The 22,550-nt window shown below is 43.3% G+C and overlaps 1 protein-coding gene across 50 annotated transcripts in view; it reads left to right on the forward strand.

Annotated features, from left to right (window-relative positions):
• Positions 1–22,550, forward strand: part of LOC113036849 (protocadherin gamma-C5-like) — a 271,126-nt gene that overhangs the window by 238,625 nt on the left and 9,951 nt on the right. For 3 of the 50 annotated variants that reach the window (XM_026193435.2, XM_026193768.2, XM_026193546.2), the window contains exon 1: positions 16,715–20,266. The exons of 39 other annotated variants lie outside the window; for them this stretch is intronic. In XM_026193435.2, the coding sequence (XP_026049220.2) occupies positions 17,804–20,266 (2,463 nt within the window). In that variant the 5' untranslated portion in view covers positions 16,715–17,803. Of the gene's footprint in view, positions 1–19; positions 2,670–3,482; positions 6,115–6,662; positions 9,541–10,843; positions 13,067–16,714; positions 20,267–22,550 lie in introns of those variants that run through there. 8 more of the 50 variants (XM_026193468.2, XM_080288481.1, XM_026193461.2 and 5 more) reach the window with 6 other exon arrangements.

Here is a 22,550-nt window from a genome sequence, read left to right on the forward strand (position 1 = left end):
CCTACAGCCTCAGCATCGTAAACGTTAACAATGCAACGAGCTGGAGGACGGTGTGATGCGCTCGTATTTCGAATGTTGAGAAAAAACAGAAAATTAAGCGTCAGACATGAAAAACATTGGGTGTTATATTTTTACGGATATAACTAACACTCACTGGAACTGGATATTCACTTTGCTTTACTTGATGGGAAATAACATGTTGTAACGGATCGGGGATGACAAAGAGAATGAGATACCGAGACTGGAGATGGCTGGCTCTTTGGTGGCATCATTTCTTTCTCTTGTGGAGTATAATAGACGGACAGACTCGTTACAGTATCCCCGAAGAACTAAAACAGGGCTCTGTGGTAGGAAATCTTGCCAAAGATCTGGGTTTGGCGTTATCTGACATTTTTGACCGCAGGCTGCGTGTCGCCTCTCAGGCTGGAGAGCAGTATTTCAGTGTGGATGCGGGGAAGGGCGAGCTTGTGGTGAATGACAGAATAGACAGAGAGGCTTTATGTGGACAAAGCGCCAGCTGTGTGTTACCTTTACAGATAGTTCTTGAAAAGCCTTTAAATTTACATCGAATTGAGGTCGAAATAAAAGATATGAATGATAATTCTCCAAGCTTCCAGACAAAGGAGCTGTCTTTGAAAATTGCGGAGTCGGCAGCAGTGGGAACTCGATTTGTTTTGGAAAGCGCAGAGGATGCAGACGTTGGGAGTAATTCAGTAAAATCCTACACGTTGACTAAAAACGAGTGTTTTACATTGAAAATGAAGGAAGTTGAAGATGGCAAAGCAGTGCCCGAGTTAGTATTAGAGAAACCTCTTGATCGAGAGAAGAAGGCCATTCATCAGCTACTGCTGACTGCATTAGATGGGGGTAACCCAGTATTGTCTGGTACCTCACAAATAACAATCACAGTGCTAGACGTCAATGACAATTTTCCAATGTTTGAAAAAAACACGTATAAAGTTTCTTTACAGGAAAATACTGCACAAAATACATTTGTAGTTAAAATTGCGGCGACGGATGCTGACGAGGGGCCAAACGGAGAAGTTGAATTCTCTTTTGGTTCGCGGACTCCAGATTCCGTGTTGTCGGTATTTGAAATCAACCCACTAACTGGAGAAATACATTTGAAAGGAGACCTAGATTATGAAAAAGCATCGTCCTATAAAATTGAAATTACGGCAAGAGATAAGGGTGTTCCTGAAATGGAAAGTCACTGTCGTCTACAGATAGATATTGTGGATGTAAATGACAACACTCCAGAAATTGTTCTCACCTCTGAACCGCAGCCAGTTCGCGAAGATGCAGCTAGTGGGACAGTTGTGGCTTTGCTCAATGCACGTGATGCTGACTCCGGTAATAATAGTAAAGTAACACTGAGAGTACCTAAAGGCTCTCCTTTCACTCTGAAACCATCATTTTCTAATAATTACGCGCTGGTTACAAGCGGTCCTTTAGACCGAGAGAGTTTCCCAGAGTATAATGTAGAAATCACAGCCACTGATTCAGGCTCTCCTCCCTTGACCAGTAAAAATATTATACCTGTTATTATCACTGATGTTAATGATAACCCTCCTGTATTCACTCAACGAAATTATAATGTGTATTTAAAAGAGAATGGAGTGCCAGGCTCTATCCTGTTCTCAGTATCAGCATCTGACCTGGATTTCGGTGAAAACGCAAAGGTCTCTTACTCTATACTGGACTCTAAAGTGCAGGACGTTTCTGTCTCATCGTATGTTTACATTAACTCAGATAACGGCAGCATCTACAGCATGCACTCGTTCGACTATGAGAAACTGAAGGTGTTTCAGATTCAGGTCCAGGCAAAGGATCAGGGCTCTCCGTCTCTCAGCAGCAACGCCACTGTCCATGTTTTTATCCTGGACCAGAACGACAATGCCCCCGCTGTTATTTACCCCTCCTCCGCTGCCATGGGCTCCCTCTCTCATCAGAGGATGCCTCGCTCCGCGAAAGCGGGTCACCTGGTTACCAAGGTGACAGCCGTGGACGCTGACTCGGGCCATAACGCCTGGATCTCCTACAGACTGGCGGAGGCCACAGACGCCTCTCTCTTCACCGTCAATCTGTACACAGGGGAGGTGAGGACTAAACGCGCTGTGTCCGAGCAGGACGACTCCTCTCAGAGGCTGCTTATAGAGATCAAGGACGACGGGGAACCGATCCAGTCCTCCACAGTCACGGTGTCCATCATACTGGAGGACGGCCTCCATGAGCCCATCTCAGACCTCCGACATAAAGCGGCCGAGCCCAGCAAGAAAACTGGGAGAATCACCCTTTATTTGATTCTCTCTCTGGCCTCGGTGTCCGTGCTGTCTCTGGTCACTTTCCTCATCTTAGCGGTTAAATGCATCAGGAACAGCAGGAGCAGCAGCACGTGCTGCATGAGACGGACTGACTCTGATAATTACAAGAATCCAAACAGAAACCTGCAAATTCAGCTCAACACTGATGGACCTATAAAGTACGTGGAGGTCCTGGGAGGAGACATGCTGTCTCAGAGTCAGTCCTTCAGGTCCTGTATGTCTCCAATGTCAGAGTACAGCGATTTCACTCTGATTAAACCCAGCAGCACCACAGACTTTAAGGAGGTGATTAGTGTCCTGGATGCGTCTTTACCCGACAGCACCTGGACCTTTGAGAGCCAGCAGGTGAGAAGAAAGCAATCGTTCTTTTTACCCGTTTTGTGCTTTACTGGCTAGTTTAATTTTACGCACAAGTTATCCGTCGGTTTGTTTAATGTTTTTATGTGTATCAGTACCTATAGTTTGGCTTTTTGGCAACATATTTATACTGGTATACCAAAAAAATTTAATTTCATTATTAAATAGTGCAAATATGTTTGTTTGTTTTTCTTTGTTTTGTTTTTCAAATTTCCTTAAGCAACACACCATCATCATCACTTGCTCTGCTTAAATATTTTAAGCCAGCGAATTCAGATCTTATTCCTGCCTAATATTTGTTTGTGATGTCAAGTTTAAATAAAAAACAGAAAGCGTTTGAGACTGAGTGTTTGTAAACAAACCATTTACTGGGATTAGACTGCGTTTGTATATTGCTCTTCCTACAGTTGTTGGAATGACATTTCAGGACCACAGAAGCGGACAGCGACGCTTTAAATTTTTTTACAAAGGAGCCAAACGTCTTTCATTTACTGCAAGCATTTTCACCCAAATCATAAAACACAAAGAGTTTTAATAAGAAGACAACTTTAATATTGTAGTTGTCAAAGCTTATTTACTCGCATGAAGATTAATGATAACATGGATATTCTACCATCCCGTTATTCCTTTCACAGACTGTTACTTATTTATATAGAATTTTTCCCCAAATGTGGCTGTGTCTTTAAAAGCACTCCTCACCTCCCTTCTTACTGGGTAGCATAGATGAATTGTGTGCACCAATGAATCGTGCAAACATACAAAGGGATCTAGTCCCTCCCCCATGCACACACAGCACCCGAAACAGTTATATTGCAATGAGCTGGGTGAGGAGAAGCGATGCTCTTAACAGATTTAAATCAATTTTGTTCTTCTGTGAGGAGATTTCGGATATTTACCTTGGATTAAAATGTTATAGCCATGGATGTTAAATTTCGGTTTTTTGTTTACTTCTCTGGGAAATAATTATATCGGATCCGGGATGACAAAGACAATAGGATACCGAGACTGGAGATGGCAGGTGCTTTGGTGGCATCTTTTCTTTCTTTTGTGGAGTACAATAGACGGACAAACTCGTTACAACATCCCAGAGGAGCTAAAACGGGGATCTGTGGTAGGAAATCTTGCCAAAGATCTGGGTTTGGGACTGTCTGAGATTTTTGACCGTAAGCTGCGCGTTGCTTCTGAGGCTGGTGAGCAGTATTTCAGCGTGGATGCGGAGAAGGGCGAGCTGGTGGTGAATGACAGAATAGACAGAGAGGCTTTATGCGGACAAAGCGCCATCTGTGTGTTGACGTTGCAAGTGGTCATTGATAAACCTTTACAGTTGTACCGAGTGGAGGTGGAAATACAAGATATCAATGATAATTGCCCTACATTCCCATCTCCAGAAACAACATTGCAGATAGCAGAGTCGACAGCGGCAGGGGCACGTTTTCCTTTGGAAACTGCGCAAGATCTTGATGTCGGAGTGAATTCAGTGAGATCGTATAGTTTAAATAAAGACGATTATTTTACTTTAAAGCTTAAAGATGTCTCCGGTGGAAGGAAGGTGCCAGAGTTAGTCCTCTCTAAATCCCTCGACAGAGAAAAAAAGCCTACACATCACCTCCAACTAACAGCTATAGACGGAGGAAACCCGGTGAAATCTGGGATATCTCAGATAACAATAAATGTATTGGACATTAATGACAATTTCCCCGTTTTTGAGAAAAATGTTTACAAAGTCTCTGTAAGCGAAAATAGTGTGCAGGGTACACCCATTATTAAACTGATAGCAAAGGATATTGATGAGGGTCTCAATGGAGAAATTGAGTATTCATTTGGGGGGCACACACCAGACAGTATCTTGTCTTTGTTTGATATTGATTTATTAACCGGGGAAATTAGTCTGACAGAGAGTTTAGATTTCGAATCAAATGCTAATTATGAAATAGATGTTTCCGCTAGAGACAAAGGGACTCCGAGAATGGAGGGGCATTGCTCTCTCCATATTGAAGTATTAGATGTTAACGATAATGCTCCAAATATATTTCTGACCTCCCAACCTAACCCTGTGCCTGAGGATGCACCAAGTGGGACTGTAGTAGCGTTAATCAGTGCAAGAGACATGGATTCCGGTGACAATGGTAAAGTGACACTGCAGCTCCTTAAGGGCTCTCTTTTTAAACTGAAACCCTCTTTTTCTAATAATTATGCACTGGTTACTAGCGGTCCTTTAGACCGAGAGAGTTCCTCAGAGTGTAATATAGAAATAACAGCTACTGATTTAGGGTCCCCTCCTCTGTCGACAAAAAAGACTATTAATGTCACTATCACTGACGTTAATGACAATGCTCCTGTATTCACTCAGAAAACCTATAATGTGTATTTAAAAGAGAATGGAGTACCAGGCTCTATCCTGTTCTCAGTATCAGCATCTGACCTGGATTTCGGTGAAAACGCAAAGGTCTCTTACTCTATACTGGACTCTAAAGTGCAGGACGTTTCTGTCTCATCGTATGTTTACATTAACTCAGATAACGGCAGCATCTACAGCATGCACTCGTTTGACTATGAGAAACTGAAGGTGTTTCAGATTCAGGTCCAGGCAAAGGATCAGGGCTCTCCGTCTCTCAGCAGCAACGCCACTGTCCATGTTTTTATCCTGGACCAGAACGACAATGCCCCCGCTGTTATTTACCCCTCCTCCGCTGCCATGGGCTCCCTCTCTCATCAGAGGATGCCTCGCTCCGCGAAAGCGGGTCACCTGGTTACCAAGGTGACGGCCGTGGACGCTGACTCGGGCCATAACGCCTGGATCTCCTACAGACTGGCGGAGGCCACAGACGCCTCTCTCTTCACTGTCAATCTGTACACAGGGGAGGTGAGGACTAAACGCGCTGTGTCCGAGCAGGACGACTCCTCTCAGAGGCTCCTTATAGAGATCAAGGACGACGGGGAACCGATCCAGTCCTCCACAGTCACGGTGTCTATCATACTGGAGGACAGCCTCCATGAGCCCATCTCAGACCTCCGACATAAAGCGGCCGAGCCCAGCAAGAAAACTGGGAGAATCACCCTTTATTTGATTCTCTCTCTGGCCTCGGTGTCCGTGCTGTCTCTGGTCACTTTCCTCATCTTAGCGGTTAAATGCATCAGGAACAGCAGGAGCAGCAGCACGTGCTGCATGAGACGGACCGACTCTGATGATTACAAGAACCCCAACAGAAACCTGCAAATTCAGCTCAACACTGATGGACCTATAAAATACGTGGAGGTCCTGGGAGGAGACATGCTGTCTCAGAGTCAGTCCTTCAGGTCCTGTATGTCTCCAATGTCAGAGTACAGCGATTTCACTCTGATTAAACCCAGCAGCACCACAGACTTTAAGGAGGTGATCAGTGTCCTGGATGCTTCTTTGCCCGACAGCACCTGGACCTTTGAGAGCCAGCAGGTGAGGCGAAAATTGAAGAAATAACCTGCATACACTTTTCATTATTGCTGTCATACATTTCCAAAATAATCTTTTAAAAAATATATCATTTTAAATGAAAATTTAACATCAAATTGGTTTCAAGTGACAGCAGTAATTTATTTTTCGTGTGTTTTGACTCTAGTATGATTAGGGGAGAATAAATTGATACTATTGAACTGTTTTGCCTGCGCCTGATATATTTTAAATGACACCGAAGTGCAACTTTGAAAACAAATCTTTTTTGTGGCTTAAAATAAGCTATTTAAAATATTGTTCAGAATAAGATTGTCGGAATTGCATCTAAAAATCTTATTAACTTCTTTTTTTTTACCAAAGCATGAGCTCGAAGTGATTTTTTCGTATTCAAAATGTATCTTTTTTAAGCCTACCGACAACATATTTTATTGTTGTTGTTTTTTCTATAACACCAGAGATGTACAATTTGTGAGCTGATATTAAGCTGAACAGACAATGCATCTTTTATGTGGTCTTAATTCATTGCAGTAATCACTAGAAAACCTTTTGCCCTTTTAAATTAATATTCTTATTTATATTTATTTTTTATTTATATTTAATTTTCGAGAGAAAATTATCACACAGACCGGACTTGAACCTTCATTTGTACAGCTTCGCTTCTGGCAGTGTGTACTGGTTTCATGAATAGGCTTAGCTCTCTGTGATTGGATATTTAAACTGGATGCTGTGAACCAATAGCATACAGAACTGTACAAAGAGATCTACTCTATCCCCCATTCACTCGCATCACAGTAACCCTCACTGTGCTCGGAGGTGGAGAGGACATGCGCTTATCCAATGGCGTCCGGAATATATATTTTATTACAAATAGCTTAAGGATTTTTCTATACAGTATCCATTCTGGTGATGGCTTTATATGCTGGGCTCTGTCGATGAATATTTGGATGGGAAATAATATATTCTAACGGACCAAGGATGACAAAGAGAATAGGATACCGAGACTGGAGATGGCAGGCGTTTTGGTGGCATCATTTCTTTCTCTTGTGGAGTACAATAGACGCACAGACTCGTTACAGCATACCAGAAGAACTAAAACAGGGCTCTGTGGTAGGAAATCTTGCCAAAGACCTGGGTTTGGCATTATCTGAAATTTATTATCATAATCTGCGTGTAGCTTCTGAGACTGGTAAGCAGTATTTCAGCGTGGATGCGGGGAAGGGCGAGCTGGTGGTGAATGACAGAATAGACAGAGAGGTTTTATGTGGACAAAGCGCCCGCTGTGTGTTACCTTTACAAATTGTAACAGAGAATCCCTTGCAGCTGCATCGTATAGAAATTGAAGTAAGGGACATAAATGACAATTCTCCGGTTTTTATAACAGAGGAGAAATATTTAAAGATAGCAGAATCTACTGCCACAGGCATTCGCTTCCCTTTAGACATCGCGCAGGATCAGGACGTTGGAAGTAATTCCGTTAAATCGTACACATTAAGTAAAAACGAGTGTTTTAGTTTGAAACTGAAAGAGTTGTCTGGCGACCGACAGGTTCCGGAGCTGGTCCTAGAGAAACCGCTTGACAGAGAGAAGCAAAGTGTACATCAGCTATTACTGACAGCGTTAGATGGAGGTAATCCTGTAAAAACTGGAACGACAAAAATCGTAGTTACTGTACTTGACATCAACGACAATGTTCCTGTTTTTAAAAAAGCTTTGTATAATGTATCAGTACATGAAAATATTGTTTCTGGTTCTGTACTCGTTAAAGTCGAAGCAGCAGACGCAGACGAGGGCGTTAATGGAGCGATTCAATACGCATTTGCTGAACACACATCAGAATCACTGTTATCTGTTTTTCAATTGAATCCAGACACAGGTGAAATTTCTTTGATAGGGCCTTTAGATTATGAAAGCAATGCAGTGCATGAACTACGTATTACTGCAAAAGACAAAGGTGTCCCTGAGATGGAAGGTCACTGCCGCGTGCAAATAGTTGTCATAGACATGAATGATAATGCTCCAGAAATAGTGTTGACTTCAAAACCAAACCCAGTACGCGAGGATGCACCAAAAGGCACTGTTGTAGCATTAATCAGTGCACGAGACCTCGACTCTGGTAATAATGGAAAAGTTTCATTAGAATTAAAAAGTGGGCCTCCATTCACTTTGAAACCTTCATTTTCTGACAACTACGCTCTCATTACAAGTGGTGTTTTAGACAGAGAACGTTTTTCAGAATATAATATTGAAATTACAGCCACTGATTCAGGCTCACCTCCCTTGACCAGTAAGAAATCTGTACTTGTCACTATCACTGATGTGAATGACAACCCTCCTGTGTTCTCACAGCCCTCTTATAATGTGTATTTAAAAGAGAATGGAGTGCCAGGCTCTATCCTGTACTCAATATCAGCATCTGACCTGGATTTCGGTGAAAACGCAAAGGTCTCTTACTCTATACTGGACTCTAAAGTACAGGACGTTTCTGTCTCATCGTATGTTTACATTAACTCAGATAACGGCAGCATCTACAGCATGCACTCGTTTGACTATGAGAAACTGAAGGTGTTTCAGATTCAGGTCCAGGCAAAGGATCAGGGCTCTCCGTCTCTCAGCAGCAACGCCACTGTCCATGTTTTTATCCTGGACCAGAACGACAATGCCCCCGCTGTTATTTACCCCTCCTCCGCTGCCATGGGCTCCCTCTCTCATCAGAGGATGCCTCGCTCCGCGAAAGCGGGTCACCTGGTTACCAAGGTGACAGCCGTGGACGCTGACTCGGGCCATAACGCCTGGATCTCCTACAGACTGGCGGAGGCCACAGACGCCTCTCTCTTCACTGTCAATCTGTACACAGGGGAGGTGAGGACTAAACGCGCTGTGTCCGAGCAGGACGACTCCTCTCAGAGGCTCCTTATAGAGATCAAGGACGACGGGGAACCGATCCAGTCCTCCACAGTCACGGTGTCCATCATACTGGAGGACGGCCTCCATGAGCCCATCTCAGACCTCCGACATAAAGCGGCCGAGCCCAGCAAGAAAACTGGGAGAATCACCCTTTATTTGATTCTCTCTCTGGCCTCGGTGTCCGTGCTGTCTCTGGTCACTTTCCTCATCTTAGCGGTTAAATGCATCAGGAACAGCAGTAGCAGCAGTACGTGCTGCATGAGACGGACCGACTCTGATAATTACAAGAACCCCAACAGAAACCTGCAGATTCAGCTCAACACTGATGGACCTATAAAGTACGTGGAGGTCCTGGGAGGAGACATGCTGTCTCAGAGTCAGTCCTTCAGGTCCTGTATGTCTCCAATGTCAGAGTACAGCGATTTCACTCTGATTAAACCCAGCAGCACCACAGACTTTAAGGAGGTGATCAGTGTTCTGGATGCGTCTTTGCCCGACAGCACCTGGACCTTTGAGAGCCAGCAGGTGAGGACAAAAAAACAGTAGATCTAAGCTTTTAGATCATTATTATTCTTATCGTCGTTTTTAAGTCACTTTGAAAAATCAGCGGTGTTTATTAAATTCTTGAAATGTTGCTTTTTTTTGCACAGTGCAGATATTCTTTTTCAGTATAGAATTTTTTCTATTAGCATTGTTAAAATTGTGGTATTGAATCGGAATTTATTGCAACTTAGCTTTCCGTTAAGGGTTATTACTGTTGTCCTTTTAACTCGTGATCCATTAGCATTAAAACCCGCGTTCCCATTTCAATCGAAAACCACTTAATTTACTTTCCTGTCTGAATCACCCTAAAATAATAACGCCCTTTCAAAAAAATGTTGTGGGTTTTTTGTTTGTTGGTTTGTTTTTTGTTTTTGCGTCTGTATATTTTTTTCCTTCCACTGATTTTCTTTCCATAAGTACTCTCTGAGGATCTTGAAATATTCACAATTGTTTCATTTTTCTCTGACATCTTTCTACTGTGATAGAAAATATCACAAACACTGAAAACGTAATGATGGCAACATACTTAAAGAATCGAATTATTTCTTATCACGATCTAGTTCGTTCATAACGTTCTCTTCTCTCTGCGACAGCAGTACACAATAATTTAATGTAAAGTATTTTTTTTTCTTTTACTTTGGAAACAGGGCATTTTTTGTGTCTTTCCACTCTATTGTGCTTGTATAACACCAAATTGTATTCCCCTCTCTTGTTTGTATTGTGAGAAAGGTGGTGCAAAACCCAAATAGCAATGTTAGTGCTCCGTCATTGGATAGTATAGATGTATGCTCTGAACCAATGGCATACAGATCTCTACAAAGAGATCTACTCCATCCCCCATTCAGTCGCGTCACAGTAACTGGCACAATGCTCCGAGATGGAGGTGGAGAGGAGATGTGCGTATACACAAATGTCCAAAATTTAGACCTTTGTTATTAACGTGCATTTGTGGATTGATCTCTAGCATCATATTCATTCTGGCGCTGGAATTATTGTCGAGGTGGTTATGTGAACAATATATCGATGGGAAATAACACATCCTAACGGATCGGGAATGACAAAGAGAATCAGACACCGAGACTGGAGATGGCTGGCGCTTTGGTGGCATCATTTCTTCGCTTTGTGGAGTACAATATACGGACAGACTCGTTACAGTATCCCAGAAGAACTAAAACAGGGCTCTGTGGTAGGAAATCTTGCCAAAGATCTGGGTTTGGGACTATCAGACATTTTTGACCGTAAGCTGCGTGTCGCTTCTGAGGCTGGTAAGCAGTATTTCAGCGTGGATACGGGGAAGGGCGAGCTGGTGGTGAATGACAGAATAGACAGAGAGGCTTTATGTGGACAAAGCGCCAGCTGTGTGTTGCCTCTTCAAGTAGTAATAGAGAATCCACTACATCTATATCGTATAGAAGTGGAAATTAGAGACGTTAATGACAATGCACCGAAATTCCTTAGCAAAGAAAAACATTTGAAAATTGCGGAGTTGACAGCGGTGGGTGCGCGCTACCCTTTGGAGACAGCACAAGACCTCGATGTGGGTATTAATTCCCTAAAATCATACAGTCTTAGCAAAGATGAATGCTTTAGTTTAAAAATTAAAGAACTTGCGAATGGCAGAAAAGTACCGGAGCTTGTACTTGAAAAAACGCTTGACAGAGAAAAACAAGGTATTCACCAATTACTGTTAACAGCATTAGACGGAGGGAATCCTGTCAAAACGGGAACATCAAAGATCACAGTGACCGTTCTAGACAATAATGACAATGTTCCTGTTTTCAAAAAACCGTTATATAAAATTACGGTGCCTGAAAGCAGTCAAAGTGGCTTAATGCTCGCAAAGGTAGAAGCAACTGACCAAGACGAGGGTGTGAATGGAGAAATTGAATATTCATTTGCTGACCATACACCAGAGATATTGCGCTCTATTTTTCAGATCAACTCTGCAACAGGGGAAATTTTCCTTAAAGGAAAATTGGATTATGAAAACTTTGCAACTCACGAGTTAGATATCAGTGCAAAAGATAAAGGAATTCCTGAAATGGAAGGTCACTGTCGCGTACAGGTGGAGGTAATAGATATAAATGATAACGCTCCAGAAATTGTTCTGACTTCAAAACCGAGCCCAGTACCAGAAGATGCACCAAGTGGTACAGTAGTAGCTCTGCTTACAGCTCGAGACCTTGACTCCGGTGACAATGGTAAAGTGACATTATGGCTCCCAAAGGGCTCTCCTTTTAAACTGAAACCCTCTTTTTCTGACAATTACGCACTGGTTACTGGCCGTAATTTAGACCGGGAGACATTCTCGGAGTATAATATCGAGATTACAGCCACTGACTCAGGCTCACCCTCTCTATCATCTAAGAAGACTATTAATGTCACTATCACTGATGTAAATGACAACCCCCCTGTGTTCTCACAGCCCTCTTATAATGTGTATTTAAAAGAGAATGGAGTACCAGGCTCTATCCTGTTCTCAGTATCAGCATCTGACCTGGATTTTGGTGAAAACGCAAAGGTCTCTTACTCTATACTGGACTCTAAAGTGCAGGACGTTTCTGTCTCATCGTATGTTTACATTAACTCAGATAACGGCAGCATCTACAGCATGCACTCGTTTGACTATGAGAAACTGAAGGTGTTTCAGATTCAGGTCCAGGCAAAGGATCAGGGCTCTCCGTCTCTCAGCAGCAACGCCACTGTCCATGTTTTTATCCTGGACCAGAACGACAATGCCCCCGCTGTTATTTACCCCTCCTCCGCTGCCATGGGCTCCCTCTCTCATCAGAGGATGCCTCGCTCCGCGAAAGCGGGTCACCTGGTTACCAAGGTGACAGCCGTGGACGCTGACTCGGGCCATAACGCCTGGATCTCCTACAGACTGGCGGAGGCCACAGACGCCTCTCTCTTCACTGTCAATCTGTACACAGGGGAGGTGAGGACTAAACGCGCTGTGTCCGAGCAGGACGACTCCTCTCAGAGGCTGCTTATAGAGATCAAGGACGACGGGGAACCGATCCAGTCCTCCACAGTCACGGTGTCCATCATGCTGGAGGACGGCCTCCATGAGCCCATCTCAGACCTCCGACATAAAGCGGCCGAGCCCAGCAAGAAAACTGGGAGAATCACCCTTTATTTGATTCTCTCTCTGGCCTCGGTGTCCGTGCTGTCTCTGGTCACTTTCCTCATCTTAGCGGTTAAATGCATCAGGAACAGCAGTAGCAGCAGCACGTGCTGCATGAGACGGACCGACTCTGATGATTACAAGAACCCCAACAGAAACCTGCAAATTCAGCTCAACACTGATGGACCTATAAAGTACGTGGAGGTCCTGGGAGGAGACATGCTGTCTCAGAGTCAGTCCTTCAGGTCCTGTATGTCTCCAATGTCAGAGTACAGCGATTTCACTCTGATTAAACCCAGCAGCACCACAGACTTTAAGGAGGTGATCAGTGTTCTGGATGCTTCTTTACCCGACAGCACCTGGACCTTTGAGAGCCAGCAGGTGAGCATAGAGTATTAAAAGATGTGACAAATAAAACTAAATTTCAAATATCACTGATTGTGCTCCAGCAGAATTAAAATTATAGCTTTTTTGTGTGAAATCATAACGAGAACTCAAAATCGACTGCAATTATAAATAACTTGTGTATTTAAATTAAAGCACTAAATTTACATTTATTTTTAAATATCCGATCACTTAACTTTTAAGTTATTTCCATAAGTTGTCGTCCTCGGCTGGTTTTATCATTCACCACTGTCTGATAGTGTGCAGGTTTTCGAGTTGACCGTTTCAGCACCGCTCAAGTGGACAGCGACTCCCACATAGTCGTTAATCGATTTTGAAAAAATAAAAAAAAAGACATTTCCTCAAGACGGTAACAAATAACAATACCTAAACATTTATATAACATATTTATCTGTTAGTAGATGTTTTATCTTTGTTTTGTTTTACATTTTCCAGAATTATTTATCTTCCCACAGACATCCTAAATTTGTTGTGACTAATATGTTCTATGATGAAAATGCTATGATGATATAAGGAGTTTCGGGTGTTTTCAATTCTTCTATCATGGCAGTGCAAAAGCCTCATTGTGTCTTTAACGATGCTGCACCGTTGCCTTCTCATTGGATGCCAGCGATGGATGCTGTGCACCAATAGCATTCAGAACTGTACAAAGAGATCTACTCTCTCCCCCATGCAGCTTCAGCCATCACAATGCTCAGAGAGGATAGAGAGTAGGCAAATGGTTCATACACTTTGAGTATAAGATTAAATCTTAATCATATCTTTAGCTATAAAAACGTATCATTCCAATGGGATATGTCGCGCTTTTGGAATACGGATTTTTGCTTTATGGGCTCCGTTCTTTGTGGATATTGTGTTTTTTGTTAATCCAGGGATGACAAAGAGAAAGGAATATCGAGACTGGAGATGGCAGGCGCTTTGGTGGCATCATTTCTTCCTCTTGTGGACTACAGTAAACGCACAGACTCGTTACAGTATCCAAGAGGAGCTAAAACAGGGCTCTGTGGTAGGAAATCTTGCCAAAGATCTGGGTTTGGGACTTTCGGACATTTATGACCGTAAATTGCGCGTTGCATCTGAGGCTGGAAAGCAGTATTTCAGTGTGGATCCGGGGAAGGGCGAGCTCGTGGTGAATGACAGAATAGACAGAGAGGCTTTATGCGGACAAAGCGCCAGCTGTGTGTTGCCTTTGCAAGTGGTCATTGAAGATCCGTTACAGTTACATCGAATTGAGGTGGAAATACAAGATATTAATGACAATTCTCCACGTTTTCTATCAAATGAATTGTCTTTGAACATAGCCGAGTCAGCAGCAGTGGGTACACGCTTCCCTTTAGAGAGCGCATCTGACCCAGACGTTGGAAGCAATTCCCTTAAATCATACACACTCAGTAAAAATGAATGTTGTTCCCTTAGAATAAAAGAAATCGAGGGTGGGAAAACCGTCCCGGAACTTGTATTAGAAAAGCCTCTAGATCGAGAGAAAAAATCAGTCCACAAAATATTACTAACAGCATTAGATGGGGGGAATCCAGTAAGATCCGGAACCACACAAATAACCATAAGCGTTCTTGACAATAATGACAATTTTCCGGTTTTTGAAAAGAATCTTTATAAAGTGTCCCTGGGTGAAAAAAGTGTACAAGGAACTGTTGTTATTCAACCCAAAGCGTCAGATGCAGATGAAGGTTTAAATGGCCAAATAACATTCTCGTTTGGCTCTCGGACGCCAGACTCGGTGTTGTCGGTCTTTGATATTAACCCTTCAACCGGTGAAATCATTCTGAAAGGGGAGTTAGATTATGAAACTGCCAAGTCATATGACATTGATGTGACTGCAAAAGATAAAGGTAGTCCTCAGATGGAGGGTCACTGCCGCGTGCAGGTTGATATTACTGATTTCAATGATAATGCTCCCGAAATAGTTTTCACTTCTCAGCCCAAGCCATTGCGTGAAGACGCACCAAGTGGGACAGTTGTGGCTTTGATCAGTGCGCGAGACCTTGACTCTGCTGATAACGGTAAAGTAACGTTGCAAATTACCAAGGGCCCTCCCTTTGCTTTGAAACCTTCGTATTCTAATAATTATGCGCTGGTTACCAGTGGGACCTTAGACAGAGAACGATTTTCAGAATATAATATTGAAATTACAGCCACTGATTCAGGCTCTCCTGCCTTGACCAGTAAAAAAAATATACCTGTTATTATCACTGATGTTAATGATAACCCTCCTGTATTCACTCAACGAAATTATAATGTGTATTTAAAAGAGAATGGAGTACCAGGCTCTATCCTGTACTCAGTATCAGCATCTGACCTGGATTTCGGTGAAAACGCAAAGGTCTCTTACTCTATACTGGACTCTAAAGTGCAGGACGTTTCTGTCTCATCGTATGTTTACATTAACTCAGATAACGGCAGCATCTACAGCATGCACTCGTTTGACTATGAGAAACTGAAGGTGTTTCAGATTCAGGTCCAGGCAAAGGATCAGGGCTCTCCGTCTCTCAGCAGCAACGCCACTGTCCATGTTTTTATCCTGGACCAGAACGACAATGCCCCCGCTGTTATTTACCCCTCCTCCGCTGCCATGGGCTCCCTCTCTCATCAGAGGATGCCTCGCTCCGCGAAAGCGGGTCACCTGGTTACCAAGGTGACAGCCGTGGACGCTGACTCGGGCCATAACGCCTGGATCTCCTACAGACTGGCGGAGGCCACAGACGCCTCTCTCTTCACCGTCAATCTGTACACAGGGGAGGTGAGGACTAAACGCGCTGTGTCCGAGCAGGACGACTCCTCTCAGAGGCTGCTTATAGAGATCAAGGACGACGGGGAACCGATCCAGTCCTCCACAGTCACGGTGTCCATCATACTGGAGGACGGCCTCCATGAGCCCATCTCAGACCTCCGACATAAAGCGGCCGAGCCCAGCAAGAAAACTGGGAGAATCACCCTTTATTTGATTCTCTCTCTGGCCTCGGTGTCCGTGCTGTCTCTGGTCACTTTCCTCATCTTAGCGGTTAAATGCATCAGGAACAGCAGGAGCAGCAGCACGTGCTGCATGAGACGGACTGACTCTGATGATTACAAGAACCCAAACAGAAACCTGCAAATTCAGCTCAACACTGATGGACCTATAAAATACGTGGAGGTCCTGGGAGGAGACATGCTGTCTCAGAGTCAGTCCTTCAGGTCCTGTATGTCTCCAATGTCAGAGTACAGCGATTTCACTCTGATTAAACCCAGCAGCACCACAGACTTTAAGGAGGTGATCAGTGTTCTGGATGCTTCTTTACCTGACAGCACCTGGACCTTTGAGAGCCAGCAGGTGAGAACAAAATCCGAAGGGAACTCAGTAAAATTATATCCCTAACCCTGAATTTAAAATTAACGTATCCTGATTTTTTTTTTTTTATCCTGATTTTCATTTTGCAGTTCCTTGCTTATGTCTAGCAATGAGTGTAGTGCAACAAGTTCTCCTGCTCGCAGTTTTTTGTTTCTACACTTTCTTATTTGATTATCACTATGGAATGTAGTAACTTTAACAAATCCGGGTATATATTTAATTAAGTGATAATATACATAATCGCTTTCACTCTCTCTACCATGCAATGCGTGTGTGTTTGTGTGGTACAACTATAATGGTAAAAGTAAAATTTTACCACTACTATTGGTTTCAATTTATTATTGCATATCTTTTTTTTTTTCCAAAAAATGTTATCAGTTTCATGTTTTTTCTTACTTTAAAAAAACACTAGTTTTTAATAGAATTAAGGCAAACTTACAATTCAGTTGCAACAATTATTTTAATTCACTCTTAATATATTTTAGCGTTTTCAATAAGTATAATCAGTTATTAGTTTTCGGTCTTTATGTTAATGAGGCGTATCAAATATAGAAATCCCCTCTAATTCAAATTGCCAGGATCTTCAAAATGCCTGCCGTGTGTCGTTTTATAGTTTAAAAAATGTGTATTTATTTGATTTGATTTTTATTTGTCTAGAATTACTGAGGTTTACAATGAAGCCCGTTTTTAACCTTTAATCTTCTTCTGATAAACTGTATTGTTTGCCCTCAGGGGAAAATCCGGTTTGGAAACCACGCCCCCATGCGGGCGCAAATAGCATTGCGTTATATGACATAAGGCTGATACCCCACTGTTTTGACAATGAGAACTATCAAAGAAAACCACGTGGGTGGGGGGTTCTATATAAAGATGACTTATCCTTTGCATTTATGGCTTCGATCTCCGTTATAGGTTTTAACAGACTCTTGGCGTGCTGTGTTATTTGTCTTTCGGTGTAATCTCAAACTTTTGAAACCAATTTTTTTTTTCCGAGTTGATACTCGTATGTGGAAGTGAAGTCACTAAAAAGTTTTCGGTGCGTGTGAGAGAGAGAGATGACAACACTGATCCAACCCTGTCTTCCAATGAGAGGGAAGGCCTGAGTTGCCTCTCTCCGCCCATGAGGGGAATCAGGCGGAGGAGACACAAGCAGAGAGTGGAGGCAGAAAAAAACTTTGAGTTTTCGCTCTCGTTTATTTTTTTTCTTTAAAGACGGCCGTCATGGTCACATCAAAACATCACATCGCCCTTTTTCTAAAATGGAAATGTTTAGGAGTGTGGACGTCGCGTTTTAATTCTATCATGGATACGCTACAGTGAAAGAAGTTAGAAACGTTGCCGTTCCCTGATCCTCGGAGCGCAGTACAATGGACTCCGCGCAGACAAAGTACTCGGGAGGAGGGAGGCTGTGGAGGGTTTACTTTTATCTAGCATGGGTCTCCTGTGCGTCCGCTCAGCTCAGCTATTCCGTATCGGAGGAACTAAATCCAGGCTCTGTCGTGGGGAATATCGCTAAAGACTTGACTCTCACTGCTCAGCGGATTGTTCAGAGGAGGCTGCGGGTGGTCTCCGAATCATCAGTGCAGTACTTTGAGGTGAAGCAGACGACTGGCGATTTGATTATTAAACAAAAAATTGACAGAGAGAATCTGTGCGATTTAAGTTCAGCGTGTTCACTACACCTTCAAATACTTATGGATGATCCTTTAGAGATCCATCGCGTCGTGGTGAACGTTCTGGATGTGAATGACAATGCGCCGCAGTTTTCAACCACTAACATTTCTTTGGAGATTTCTGAGGCAGCCGCACCTGGCACACAATTTCGTTTGGAGAGCGCGCACGACCCTGATGTGGGTACCAACTCGTTACGCACGTATCATCTCGCATCAAATGACTTCTTTACTTTGAATGTGGAAACTAAAAGTGACGGCCGCAAGTTTCCAGAGCTAGTGGTGGATAAAGCTTTGGACAGAGAGAGGCAGGCCTCGTTTCGCCTGCTGCTCACTGCTGTGGATGGGGGTCAGCCAGAGAAATCTGGCTCAACACTTCTGCTCATTGACATTCTGGATGTAAATGACAATGCGCCCGTCTTTGACGAACCTGTAAAGAAAGTTACATTATTAGAAAATGCTGCACTGGGCACTTTAGTAACGAAAGTAAACGCCACAGACGCCGATTCGGGTAGCAACGGGGACATATCGTATCTTTTTAGTAAATACACACCACAGCACGTTCTCAATCTATTCACTGTGGATTCTAAAAGCGGGGAAATCCGTGTAAAGGGTGTTGTGGATTATGAGGAGATGAATGCATATCACATAACAGTGCAGGCCAGAGATGGTGGCTCTCCCGCTATGGAGGGCTCCTGTAACGTCATTGTGACCATCACTGACGTGAATGACAACGCACCAGAGGTGAAACTGGTGTCACTGACTGAGTCTATCAGAGAGGACTCAGCACCGGGGACCGCTATAGCGTTCATAAACACACGGGACCCAGACCCTGGTCTGAATGGAAATGTTAAGCTGACTATCACGCCAGGTTTACCATTCAAACTCATGTCAACTTTTGACATGAGTTACCGCCTGGTCACAGCTGGCAACCTGGACCGTGAGACTGTCCCAGAGTACTCAGTTATCATCAAGGCCACTGATGCTGGTTCCCCTCCCCTTTCATCACAAATCAACTTTGTGGTGAAGGTGTCTGATGTAAATGACAATGCCCCCACTTTCTCTCAGCCTTCATACTCTGTGGACATCTCAGAAAACAACGCTCCCAGTTCTCCCATCGCTGTCGTTTCTGCCACTGACCCAGACCTTGGTGAAAATGCACAGGTCTCTTATTCAATCCTTACAAGCATGGTGCAGGGCTCACCCATATCTTCTTATGTCTACATCAACCCGAAGAGCGGTCACATTTACAGCATGCGCTCTCTGGATCATGAACAGCTTAAAGCTTTCCGTATTGAGGTGCAGGCTGAGGATGCTGGAGTGCCCCCACGGACATCCAACGTCACTGTGCACGTGTTTGTTGTGGATGTGAATGACAATGCACCAGTGATTGTACACCCCTCCTACTCAAAAGACAAAAGATTAGAGTTCACTGTGGCCCCATCTGCCAGTCCAGGGCACCTTATAAATAAACTGGTCGCAGTGGATGCAGACAGTGGGCACAATGCTTGGTTGTTTTACTCAATTGCTCCTGGACCAAATGCTGGTATGTTCCGTATTGGGGCACACACTGGGGACCTCCGCACAGCTCGAAAGTGGGACGAGGAGGAAAGTGGTTCAACTTATGACATTGTGGTCATGATTCAGGATAATGGCGACCCACCCAAGTCCACTTCTGTGAACGTTACAATAACTGTGGATGAGAAGGCACCAGCCAACGATGCTCCGATTATTCCTCACCACATACCTTTCTACCAACGCAATGGGATGCCAGATATCACTTTGTACCTTATCATCTCTCTAGCCTGTGTGTCAGCGGTGTCCTTTATCACATTTGTTGTTCTCATGGTGCGCTGCCTGAGACACCGTGGCCCAGGACTGGGAGGCTCTGAATGCTGCTGCTATGGTCACCACAGGTCCAGCCGCTACCATCAGAGGCCTAGCAAGGACCTCCACCTGCAGCTCAATACTGATGGACCCATACGATATATGGAGGTTGTGGGAGGTCCCCAAGAGCCACATACACGGACCTATAGGCCCTGCTACTCCACTATATCTAGCCGAAGTGACTTTGTATTTATGAAATCACCCATGCTGAGTCACAACAACACACTCAACATGACGCTCAGCAAGAAGTACCTTATGAACTCAGCCAGTGAGGTGAGAGATTAAGTGGGAGAGTGAGCATATATACTTTTCACTATTAACATTAGACTTGTGGAAATGCATAAACATCCTAAAACACGTCTCTGTTTTGTTATGCACTGAAAACTTCCCCAGTGACTTGCTGTATTTTATCTTTTACTCCATTTGTTTTGTTTTACCCAGAGGACCAGTCTCTCTCTACATGGTGACAGGGCTCTGAGAGTGCTATTGTTCTGTTAGATAGGTTTGTGAAGAGTGAAAAAACATCTTAATATTTAATCTGACCCAAAGGCAAATGTGGTTACTATCTCTGGCTTGAAGCATTTTAAGTGACAGAGAATGCTGCTATTTATGAAGAATAAAGCTGCAGTTATAAAGGAAAAAGAAGCTAGCTGGAATAGCAAAACAGGGGGAAAGGGGTAAAACATAAGTGCTGTTAACAGATGGAGGGGAGGAGACAACCAGATGAAGATGGGTACTGCAGAGTTGGCTCAGTGAAATGGCTGGAAGATAGAGGGGAACAGGATGACAGAGAGAGAGATGGGGGTGACGGAGGAAAAGAGCCAGGAAAGAAAATGGTAAGATGGGTGGAGGGAGAGAGCCAAAGAATAAAGCAGTAGCTGAAAAACAGGAATTTGTGGGGTCAGTAGCCTGAACCCTGACTTCCTGTTGTCCTCTGAACCTTTGATTGGTTCCATGACTCAGCATCACATGAGGTCGCTCTTAGTGATCAGTGGGGAATTCAGTAGAAAAAAATAGAACGTTTTGTTTTTCATCTTTAATCAATTTATCCTCAGTATTCCTCATCTGGCATTTCACATCTACGTGAGGTTGCTCTGTTATTTTGATAATGATTTTTACCCTTGACTCTATTTAATTTTTTTTTTTAAACCCTCATATTTCTACCAACTCTGTTTTATAAAGACTGCACAGAATTAGGTTGTCCCTGAGGTCAGCAGCGTACCATCTGTCTCTCTACTCTGGTGACACGTGTGCAACAAGGACAGCAGAGCAAAAGAGATAGAGGGACTGATAACTGGAAAGGAAGGATGGCTTTATGCATGTGTGGCACAGTGACAGACGGCACAGGCTATAAAGCTTTAGAGTACCACTACGGGTGTTTGCGTGCCTGCATGCATGAGATTGTGTGTAAAAAGCATCAGGCAGGAGGAGCCCTGGGGCCTTAGATCCTTCCCACTGCCCCTCTTTGTATCCTTTATTCATTTGCAGTGTGCTCTCTTGGCAAACTCTCTTCAATAACATGCTTTCACATAAGACTTGGGTTAAAATTACAGTATATTAAAGGATGTGAAGCATTTTGACTCACTGCAAAGTCATAACCCACCTTTTCCCTTTTTTTTTTTGTTTCTCATTTGCATCAAGATCTGAATGTTACCGTTTAGTATTTCAGTCTTTAAGCTTGTGTGAGTTAATAAGGGTTGGCACAAAGTTAGCCCAAGTGTTTTTTGTAAATATGCTTTTTTTATGGATGACAGAGCTGTGCATTGGACATGCTGGTTCATGCGGTTCAGTAAAACTGTCCTCAGAGGTTATGATTAGTTGAGTCATGATGTTTGTTTAAAGGAGCGGAATATCATAGTCAAACACTACTCATTGTGATCCTTTCTTGTGACGGTGCAAATTAAAACAGTATTGAAGTCGGCAGTTTAGATTTGAATACCATGATTTTGACCTTCCTGTCCCTAAATCCAGTTCTCTTTATATTTTTGAGCTTTTATGCACATTACTGCGAGGTAGCTAAGGAATCCAGCCAGGTTCTAATTCACCTGGAGATCCTTCAAAGCTCTTTGGTTCAACTCAGAGATGTAAGGGAAGTACATTGAGCCATTTTTAAATCTTCCAGGTTTAATATGATCGTCTTTCTGTGGGATGAGAAGTTGGGCCCACAGAGCTGTAATCTGTCTCTTCATTGGCAGCATGTCTGGATAGTCTGTCTGACCTTCTCTCTCTCTCTCTCTCTCCATGCTTACGTTTAGCTTGCTCTCAAAAAAAGAAAAACAGCTTGTGAATTTTTAATAACCTCATTCATATTTCTTTAGTGACCGACTCATTAAAGAGAACAAATCATAAAGAAACAAGCACAGCTAAAGCTCCTCAGATAATTGCAGATGAAGTCAATTAGATTTTGTCTCTGTAAGCCGGTAATAGGTTTTACTATTGGGATTTGTTTTACCTAGAAACTGTTGTTGATGTAACCACCTTAATTTAAAACCTCGGCAACACACATCGGTTTGTTGAACGTCTTCAGTTTTACTCAAGCAGATAAGCATTGGAGATT

The sequence above is a fragment of the Astatotilapia calliptera genome, chromosome 2 (assembly GCF_964374335.1).
Source record: "Astatotilapia calliptera chromosome 2, fAstCal68.1, whole genome shotgun sequence".
NCBI classification, from domain to species: domain Eukaryota; kingdom Metazoa; phylum Chordata; class Actinopteri; order Cichliformes; family Cichlidae; genus Astatotilapia; species Astatotilapia calliptera.